At 39.2% G+C, this 10,012-nt stretch overlaps 1 protein-coding gene across 1 annotated transcript in view; it reads left to right on the top strand.

The window, feature by feature from the left end:
• Positions 1-10,012, top strand: part of BLM (Bloom syndrome RecQ like helicase) — an 88,732-nt gene that overhangs the window by 56,334 nt on the left and 22,386 nt on the right. The window contains exons 14-16 of the mRNA XM_015567738.1: positions 1,440-1,600; positions 6,681-6,876; positions 7,279-7,469. Of these exons, the coding sequence (XP_015423224.1) occupies positions 1,440-1,600; positions 6,681-6,876; positions 7,279-7,469 (548 nt within the window). The remainder of the gene's footprint in view (positions 1-1,439; positions 1,601-6,680; positions 6,877-7,278; positions 7,470-10,012) is intronic.

Here is a 10,012-nt window from a genome sequence, read left to right as displayed (position 1 = left end):
TCCTACACCCCACCTTCCTGATCCCACCAAACACAGAGCATTGTCTTCTTTCTGAAGCGATTTGGCCTTGCAGTTGATGTTGATGGTTGACCTGGATCAAGCCATGATTTTGTGCACTTGGAATTCTCAAAATGAATCCACTTTTCATCGCCAGTCACAATCCGATGCAAAAAAAGACTTTCTTTCGTGTCATTGAAGCAACATTTTGCTGATGACTTTTCGGTTTTCCATTTATCTTTCGTTCAGTTGATGTGGCACCCATTTTCCTTCCTTTAGAACATTTCCCATTGCTTGTAAACTATTGGAAATTGTTTGCTGAGCAGTTTGACACGCATCTCCATCCAATAATGTTTGTAATTGTTGGTTTTCAAACTTTTTCGGTTGACCTGGACATTCTTTGTCTGTCACATCGAAATCATCACTTTTAAAGCGTTTAACCAGCATTCACAAGTATCTTGAGATGGAGCATGTTTACCATAATCTTCCTGAAGTATATGATAACTTTTTCTTCAAAATAAAGTAATGAATTAAAACTTCCCACAATTGCACTTTTTTTGGCACCAAATTCAACATTTTTAAGCATAAAAATATCTATGATGTTAACACCTTCAGCAAATTTGACATGAAATTTTGAAGCTTGCTGTCAGTATAACAAAATAGCATACATATCAAATCGCATATATATCAACATATGTGTAACTCCATCTATTGAAAAAAGTCCACATTATTAACTGGTACACCTAGTGTGTGTGTATGTGTGTGTGTGTGTGTGTGTGTGTGTGTATTAGAGGCCCAGTGCACGAAATTCATGTAGTGAGCTCTGAGGGCCAAGGCAGCAGCCCCAGAAGGATGTCCGGTCTAATTAACATATTATACTTTTATTATTATAGGTTGTGTTTCTACCCTTAACCGGTTTTATATCTTAAGCATTTTCTCATGTCTTTTTAAAAACATAGAAAATACTTGACAATTATACCATATATTATTTTATAATTTCCTGTCTTGGCCTCCTAATTTTGGCCATTAAAATTTTTCTAATTTTCAAAATTCAAATAAAACTTCGTGTAAGTCCTTGTACTGCTTTATTTTCTATATTAGTTTTCTAAAAGAAAACTTGAGTCCAAAGATAGAAGCATTTCTGGGGCTCTTTGATAGATATTGCCATTTGTTTTCAACAAAGCTTGTGTAAGGGTGCCTTCCCATTTTGTAGCCAGTGTGAAATAGAGCCCGGGGTTTGTCCAGGTCCACCTCAGGAGTCATATGCAGGGATAGGATTAAAGGTCAAAGCCTGACATTTTCAGTGCACGTGAGTTCTCCTTGCTTGAATTCTGCTATCTACTATAAGAAAACTGTGGAGGTCTATTTATGTTTCATATGTTTCAAAGAACATAATACAGATTGTGCTGTTATTTATGTTACAAATCCTCATTTCTTGGCAGATGATTCCGGGATAATTTACTGCCTCTCCAGGCGAGAATGTGACACGATGGCTGACACCTTACAGAAGAATGGTCTCCCTGCTCTTGCTTATCATGCTGGCCTCAGTGATTCTGCCAGAGACGAAGTGCAGCACAAGTGGATCAACCAGGATGGCTGCCAGGTAACATTTTTAAAGATAAACATGTAATTTTTTTATAGTATATAAGCAAACTTGCTCATGTAGAATGAAAATTGTTTTTATCATAAGTAGTAAACATCAAAATAAGACTGAAATTAAAAGTTTTTGAAGACTTCTAAAGTTGCTCTTTCTTAAATAAAAAAAAACCAACAATTTTTATTGAGATTAATTCAAGACCATAAAATTCACCCTTTTAAAAAAGTTTACAAGTCAGTAATTTTAGTATAGTCAAGGTTATGCAGCCATCACCACTAATTCTAGAACACTTCATCATTTTAAAAAGAAGCCCCATTCCCATTAGCAGCTACCCCTTACTCCCCCAACCCTCCATTCACTGGTAACCATTAATCTACTAGCTACTACTAATCTGTCTCTATAGATTTTCCTATTCTGGACATCCTATATAATAAAAGCCTATTATGCTATGTGTCTGGTCGTCCGTTCAACTAATCAAAGCATAATATGCTAATGATATGTTAAGGCCACTCAACCACTCACTATGACGTGCACTGACCACCAGAGGGCAGATGCTCCAGCCGATAGCTTAGTGCTATGACATCCACTGACCACCAGGGGGGCAGATGCTCTGACTGGTAGGTTAGCTTGCTGCTGGGGGCCAGCTGATTGGGACTGAGCAAGATGGGCCAGACACACCCTGCAACTCTGCTTCGGTCCCTCCCCAGAGGGCCAAACTCCCACGTCCCTCCCTGGCCCTAATCATGCACTGGTGGGTTCCTTGGCCTGGCCTGCACCCTCTTGCAATCTGGGACCCCTCAGGGGATGTCGGAGAACCAGTTTCAGCCCGATCCCACAGGCCAGGCCAAAACATTTACTAGCACATCACTATAAGGAGCCCAGTGGCAGTTTGAGACTTTAAAAAGGGAGTTCGATTCCATTTTAACCTGGCTTCAGGAACATTCTCTTTTGAATGGCTCAAGTATTGGGACACAGAATTCATAGAAAAGGAAACATAACTCAATAGAAACATCAATGATGAGAGAGAACCATTACCTCCTGCACGCCACATACTGGGATCGAGCTGCAACCCAGGCATGTGAACAGAATCGAACCCAGAACCCTTCAGTCCACAGGCTGACACTCCATCCACTGAGCCAAACCGGCCAGGGCCAGAATGTGTTCTTTTTTGACTCATTTCTTTTACTTATCATAATGTGTCTTTTTATTGTTGACACTATTTCAGATGTCCCTCGTTCTCCCCTTTCCTGCCTTCTCCCACTTATATGTTCTCAAGGTTTTATCGACATTGTAGCATGTATCAGTACTTCATTCATGTTTGTGGCCAGGTAATATTCCATTGTATGAATTTACCAGTTTGCTAGGCATTCATCAGTTGGTAGACTATTGTGAATAAATGTGTGTATAAGACTTTGTTTGAATTGATGGGAATGTAAACTACAGAATTTTACATCCCCGTCAGAAATTTATGAGGTTGAAAGAAAAAGAAAACAGATGGAAATTGAAAAGTAAAAATATGATACTTGTTGGTGACAGGGGATAGGGGTTTAGCTTACAAATAATAAGTGTACCCAAGGAAGAAATCAGGATAGTTAAAATATGCTATAAGTAAATATATAACAAATTTAAAAGACAAAAATCACTGGGGGGAAACTTACATGTAGATATAGTTCACTCTGATTTGCAAACCTAAAGAATTATATTCATCAAGATTTACTCTACAAAGAACAGAAAACAGACATGCCTAAGGATGTTTCACTGAATACATATTTAAAAAAACAGGAATAGACTGTTTTTAGAATCAGAAATGGGAAGGCTGGAACTAGAGAATTTCATACCCAGCTCAATATTATTTATGTTGAAAACAACAGGAAGGCATTTTCACATATGTAAACGTTCAGAAAATAGATCATTGATTTATGGTCTCTGAAATACAGATGTCAATCTTCTCTAATCAATTTATATATTTAATCAAATTTCTAGTATTTTTTTCCTCTGATAAACTTTTTTCTAAAGTTTGCCTGGAAGAATATTCAAGTGAAGATAACTAAAAGAATTTGGCAAGAAAATAATAACACGTCAACACGGCTATATTATAACATAGACAGATCAATGAAACAAATTCAGAAACAGACTGGGAAACATGTAAAACCAGTATATAATAAAGAATGTATTAAAAATTAAATGAGGAAAGGAAGATTATTCTACTGGTATCATTTTGGATCCTCGTATCAAAATTAATTACAGGTAAATAAAAATATTACTATTTTTAAATGAATGAATTCTGAGTAGAAGAGAACCTAAACTTAAAAATAGCCCAAAACTAAGTAATCACAGAAATGATACCTAGAGAGCTCTATGCCTCTGTATTAATAAAATTATAAGCAGCAACAAACTAGGAATTATATTTTCAGCAAGTAAAACATAATGGAGAGCTTGTAAAAATTTGATAAGAAAAACATGAGTCTTAATAAATTACCCTATAGGCCATCAAGAGACTATTGGAATCCTAGCCAGTTTGGTTCAGTGGATAGAGCGTCGGCCTGCGGACTGAGGGTCCTGGGTTTGATTCCGTTCAAGGGCACATGCCCGGCTTGTAAGCTCGATCCCTAGTTGGGGAGCGTGCGGGAGGCAGCTGATCAATGATGTTTCTATTTCTCCTCCCTTCCTCTCTGGAACCAATTATATATATATATACACACACACACATACATATGTATATATATATATATATTTTTTAAAGAGACTATTGGATAGGAAAAACTATAAAAGGCCAAATTCAAATGCTTTTTTAAATGCAACTTTGCTAATATTCAAAGGAATTCAAATTTAAAATAGTGAGAGATCATTTTCACCTCTTGCGCAAACTTTTACTAACTGTTGGGGACAGTGGTGGAAGAGGCAGGTCCCTGGTGCTCATGACAGCCTTTCTGGAAAACAGTATGGTGGGCTCTTATCAAGAGCCTCAAATCTGACTTGTGAGCTTGGAATCGACGTCAGTGTGATCTTTAATAGTAAATACCCCAATAACATCTTACCACTGAAGAGCCTAAATGTCCTGCGAGAATGAATGGGCACCTTATGGCACTACATTCATGCCGTTAAAAATGGTTTCTGAAGAATTTTTTAGTGATATGAAATGTTCATGATGGAGAAAGGTAGTGAAATGTAGACTTCAAAAGTGTGTAATCTCAACCATAACAAAGATTGAATAAAAAAATAGACAAGAAAAAAAAGAAACCGATTTTTTTAAACTTCTTTAATCTTTATATATAGCCCTGACCAATTTGGTTTGGTTCAGTGTTTAGAGCATCAGCCCTCAGACCAAAGGGTCTTGGGTTCGATTCCTGGTCAAGGGAATCGAACCTTGGTTGCAGGTTCCCCAGCCCTGGTAGCGAGGCAGACTCTTTCACATCGATGTTTTTTGTTCTCTGTCTCCCTCTCTCTCTTTCCCCCCTCCTCTTCTCCCTCCTTTCCACTCTCTAGAAATCAATGGAAAAAATGTCCTCAAGTGAGAATTTAAAAATATATACATAGTATAAATATTCTACAATATACATATATATATATACACATATATACATACACACACACACATACACACACACACATATATAATAAATATAAAACACTTTGATAAAAATATGGTTTTTAAAAATTGGTTAAAAATATTTTTAAAATCTAATTGTTTTCTACTCTCAGACAAGGTAATCCTTACAGTCAGGGTGTAGCCTACTGGACAGCCTTGGTCTTGTTAGATTTGTGAACTAGAATAAAACTTGGTTGTTTTTCTTCACCAAGAAATGATGATAGCCTGAAGTTTTAAAAGCAATACAGAAATAAAGAAGGAAGTAACAACTAAACAAAGCCAGTTTTCCAGGTAAAGGCTTTCGGAAGGAGTTGGCTGTCATCTGTGGCCTTGAGTCATGTATCCGCCCCATGTCGGGTTCTTGGAACCTTGTGGACCACACCCTGTGGGCTTGTGGGCTGGGACATCTTTCTCCGAAGTCTATCTGCTCTCCACCACTACACTTCCTCTTTCCAAGGAGCTTTGCTTTTGATCAAAGTGCCATAAATTTAGATGGACCACGAACCTAGACTGCAGGCTGCTGCCATTCCCAACATTGACGAATGTCCCCATTTGCCATGCACGTGCTCCATAGGTTTCAGTTCCCTTCTCTGGGATTCACAGTCACTCAGATCGTGGCATTAGCCTCAGTCTGGCTGCCAGATAGTTCATTTGCTTTTGAAATACCGTTTTTGCTGTAGCAATTAATCTTTTAAAAATAGCTTTATTTATATCATGCAATTTTGCCTGGAGATACCATGTTTTTGTCTGGGTTAAATAGGCCCTACATTTGCAAAGGAAATGGATATTCTTGAAGGTGATTTTTTGCTACACTGATTTATCAAGCTCCGGAAATTTAACTGTCACCTTGCTTCTACTAAGTAATTTGCATAGGCCAAGATCTAGGGTGTCCAGTCTTTTCCTGGTATAAACAACTCAGACTTTTACTCACATGAGTTTTGATAAAATCTTCACATTTTGACTGCAATTCACTGATGAATGAAAGAAGCTGCTGTAGGATCAGCTGCTGTCACTGGGAGAAGAGATGGTACACACGGAACCGGTGAATCATCAGAGAAGCTGGCAGCAGTGACCTTGGACGCTCGAGCCCTGGGAACACCTGAGCTCCTGAGAAGCACGGTCCGATCACTGGCCTGGATACCCCGGCCGTGTGCGCGGCACTCACACCACCTCGTCAGAAACGTGAGAACAAACAGCGACAGCACGTTGAGAGGTGGCTGCTATCGATTCTGGCTCCCTCAGGCGACAGAGCCAGGTCACACAAGAAGATGCCTGCCCCACCGAGCGTCTCTGTACCTTCTTGGGTCTCAATAAAACTGCAGATTGCCAATCTGGAAATCTCCTATTAGTTGTGCTAAATAATGGGACCAAGTTAAGATTCTAGATTGTTGTATAGAGTGCATCTTAAAATAGAAGAGAAAGCTTTGAGGAGCATCTGTTATTAAAATGACTGTTTTAATGCATTATGAGGCTAATAGGCTTTTGCTCGTACATCAGGTTATCTGTGCAACAATTGCATTTGGAATGGGGATCGACAAACCCGACGTGCGATTTGTGATCCACGCGTCTCTCCCTAAATCCGTGGAGGGTTACTACCAAGAATCTGGCCGAGCTGGAAGAGACGGGGAGATATCTCACTGCCTGCTTTTCTATACCTATTATGATGTGACCAGACTGAAGAGACTTATACTGAGTAAGTCCCCCTTCAGCCTCGCGACAGTGGGATCCTACTTCTGCTGTTGTGGTACTTTTGGTCTAGTTACAGAAAAACAGAAATGCTTATATAAATATGGGGGTTTTAGTATCATGCGCATATCACGCAAATCTTCATCATCGAGAATAATGAAGATTTGCAAAATATTTTCAGATACTTCTGACTATCTACATTTATTCCTATAAAACCAATATCTTAAGGGATGGCCATGAATATTTCGTTAATTATAATATAGAATGTCATGTTGGTATATAATGCTATTAATAATTATTTCATTTAATATTTAAAGTAACATGAATGTATTAGAAATATTTCTGTGATATTCTCTTTTGTTTTTCTACTCTAATAAGTCTGTTTTGCTGTGTTCTTCATTTCTTTTAGTGGAAAAAGATGGAAACCATCATACAAGAGAAACTCATTTTAATAATTTGTATAGTATGGTGCATTACTGTGAAAATATAACAGAATGCAGGCGGATACAGCTTTTGGCTTACTTTGGTGAAATTGGATTTAATCCTGATTTTTGTAAGAAACACCCAGAAGTTTCTTGCGATAATTGCTGTCAGTCAAAGGTAAAATGGAAAGAAAATTTTCTCCTCTTGATATAGAAAAGTTAGATGAAAGATGGATTTAATAATTAGTTTTCCCATCTTCTTGAGCTTAGCCTTCTCAATCAATAAAACTGTCTTTGCTACAAAAAAAAAAGTTAGATGAAAATAGTGGCCCCTCAGGAATTAAACAAAGGAAAGATTGCTTCCTTCCCATAGTAATTTGGAATGGAAACATTTTAATATTCTATGGAATATCTTTAGAATTAGAAGCTCTTAAAAATATACTAGGCCTGTCTAAAACACAGGGGCAGGCCGACGCTCTATCTACTGAGCCAAACCGGTTTCGGCATAGAATTAGAAGCCCTTAAAAATATACTAGGCCCTGTCTAAAACACAGGGATTATTATATACATGCACTAATAATCATTAGATACTTTAGAAATATCATTATACAAAAAATCCAAAGTGAGAAGATAGAATATTTTCAATTCAACTCTAATCCATATTTAAAGATCTCATTCTCAAAAGAGTTGTAGTAACTGGAGTCCTGTGTTTTTGAATTCAGATCAATTAGATTATTCTATAAATCGGTTTTTAAAAAACTATGAAGAATAATGGCAATAACTTCTACATGAGTTAGCTATCATTTGTCCTAAAAATAACCTTGTGAGATTGTCAAATTCAAGTACTTGATTGTACCTATGATGGTAATGCTATGTTTTACTGTCTGCAGTTTACAGAGCATTTTCTCACGTGATATGTTACTGTAAATGTCTGTGTAAGGTGCTGGGGATTCACAAAAAAGCGTGGTGGGGCCCATTCATAGACTGGAGGGGAGACAAACCTATATGTGGTCAGTGCAGTTACAAGTAGACATGCAGCAGTAGCCAGAACAGAGGTGACTGAGTCTCTCTTGGGGTGCAATCTGGATTCATGGCCATCTCCACCCACCGCACCCAACTCTGTAGACATTGCTAATCAGGGCACTCATTCAACAAATATTTGTTGAGTGCCTGCTCTGTGACAGGCACTGTTGTAGGAGTTTGGGATACATCACAGAACAAAATGTAAAGGTCCCTGCCCTTGAGGATCTTACATTCTAGCAGAAGGAGGCTGAATACAAACACTACACATAACAAGCACATGTCAAGGGGAAGGGCTGTGGTGAGAAGCACAGCATTATAAGGAGTCGGGACTAATGGGTGGGGTGCAGGATGCAGCAGTAGATAAGGTGGCGTCTGAGCAAAACCCTGAAGAAGAGAGTTAGCTGAGCAGCTCTCTGGATGTGGGCATTCCAGCTCTGTGGCTGTGGGCAGTCCTGGCAGAAGCAAGAACAACAGCCCTCAGGTGGGGGCAGGCTTGTGCGTTTGAGGGATAAAAAAGGAGCCCCCTAGTGAGCTGGGCTATGAGTTAGGAAAGAGGTCGTGGCAGGCCAGAGCAGTGGCTGGAGGGCTGCGTCACTCAGAATGGAGTGATCCTCGGCAAAGATGTTTGGGTAAGGCTGTCTGGCAGGAAGGATCAGGAATTCCGTTCGGGGCGTATTGAGTTAGATCTGTCCATTGGATCCAGAAATTCTGAGAAGAGGCTGGTGATCCATATATATTTGGGGGTGTTTAACTTACTGATGCTATTTAACGGCACAAGAGCAGATGAAAAATTCCGTTCGGGGCGTATTGAGTTAGATCTGTCCATTGGATCCAGAAATTCTGAGAAGAGGCTGGTGATCCATACAAATTTGGGGGTGTTTAACTTATTGATGTTATTTAAAGGCACAACATCTCCAGTGGGAATGTGCAGGAGGCAGCTGAGAAGATGTTTTCTCTCTCATCGGTGTTTCTGAACTCTCTATCCCTCTCCCTTCCTCTCTGTAAAAAATCAATAAAATATATTTAAAAAAAAAAAAGAGCAGATGAAATCTTCAGGGGTATAAGTTTAGACAGAAGAGAAGAAAAATAAAGATTGAGTCCTGGGACATTAAGAGATTGAGGAGAAGAAGAACTAGGAAAGAAGACCAAGAAAGAACAAGTGCGATAAGAGGAAAACCAAAGAAACTAAGGATTTCAGGCAGGAGGGAGTGCTTAAGTAGTCAGATGCTGCTGCTAAGCCAAGTACAATTAGCACTGAGAGTTCACCTTGGCCCTGCCGAAACCATGGAGACGGTGACTTGACCCGTTTCAGTAGGGTGGCGCAAAATTGGAGGCAGTGAATATATAGGACTCTTTCCAGTTTTGTTTGAAAGATGAACAGAGAAAATAAACAGTAGCTGGCAGGGGAAGTGTAGTCAAGAAAAGACAGGAGAAATAAACATTTGTGTGCGGATAGGAATTTGCCTCCAGAGGATGACAATTTGGTACGTAAGGATGGGGGAGAATTGCTGAAGCAATGTCCTTGAGTAAGCAGAGGGGATGGGATCTAGTCCTATATAATAAAACCCAGATATGCACATTGAATGAACAGTGGAAAGACCAGTTGATATGACTTGCACTGACCACCAGAGGGCAAACATTCAATGCAGGAGTTGCCCCCTGGTGGTCAGTGCTCTCCCACAGGGGAGGCACTGCTCA

Source organism: Myotis davidii, unplaced genomic scaffold, assembly GCF_000327345.1.
Source record: "Myotis davidii unplaced genomic scaffold, ASM32734v1 scaffold324, whole genome shotgun sequence".
Taxonomy (NCBI): domain Eukaryota; kingdom Metazoa; phylum Chordata; class Mammalia; order Chiroptera; family Vespertilionidae; genus Myotis; species Myotis davidii.
The sequence above is the reverse complement of the archived record's forward strand: the minus strand, read 5'-3'. Positions and strand labels throughout refer to the sequence as shown.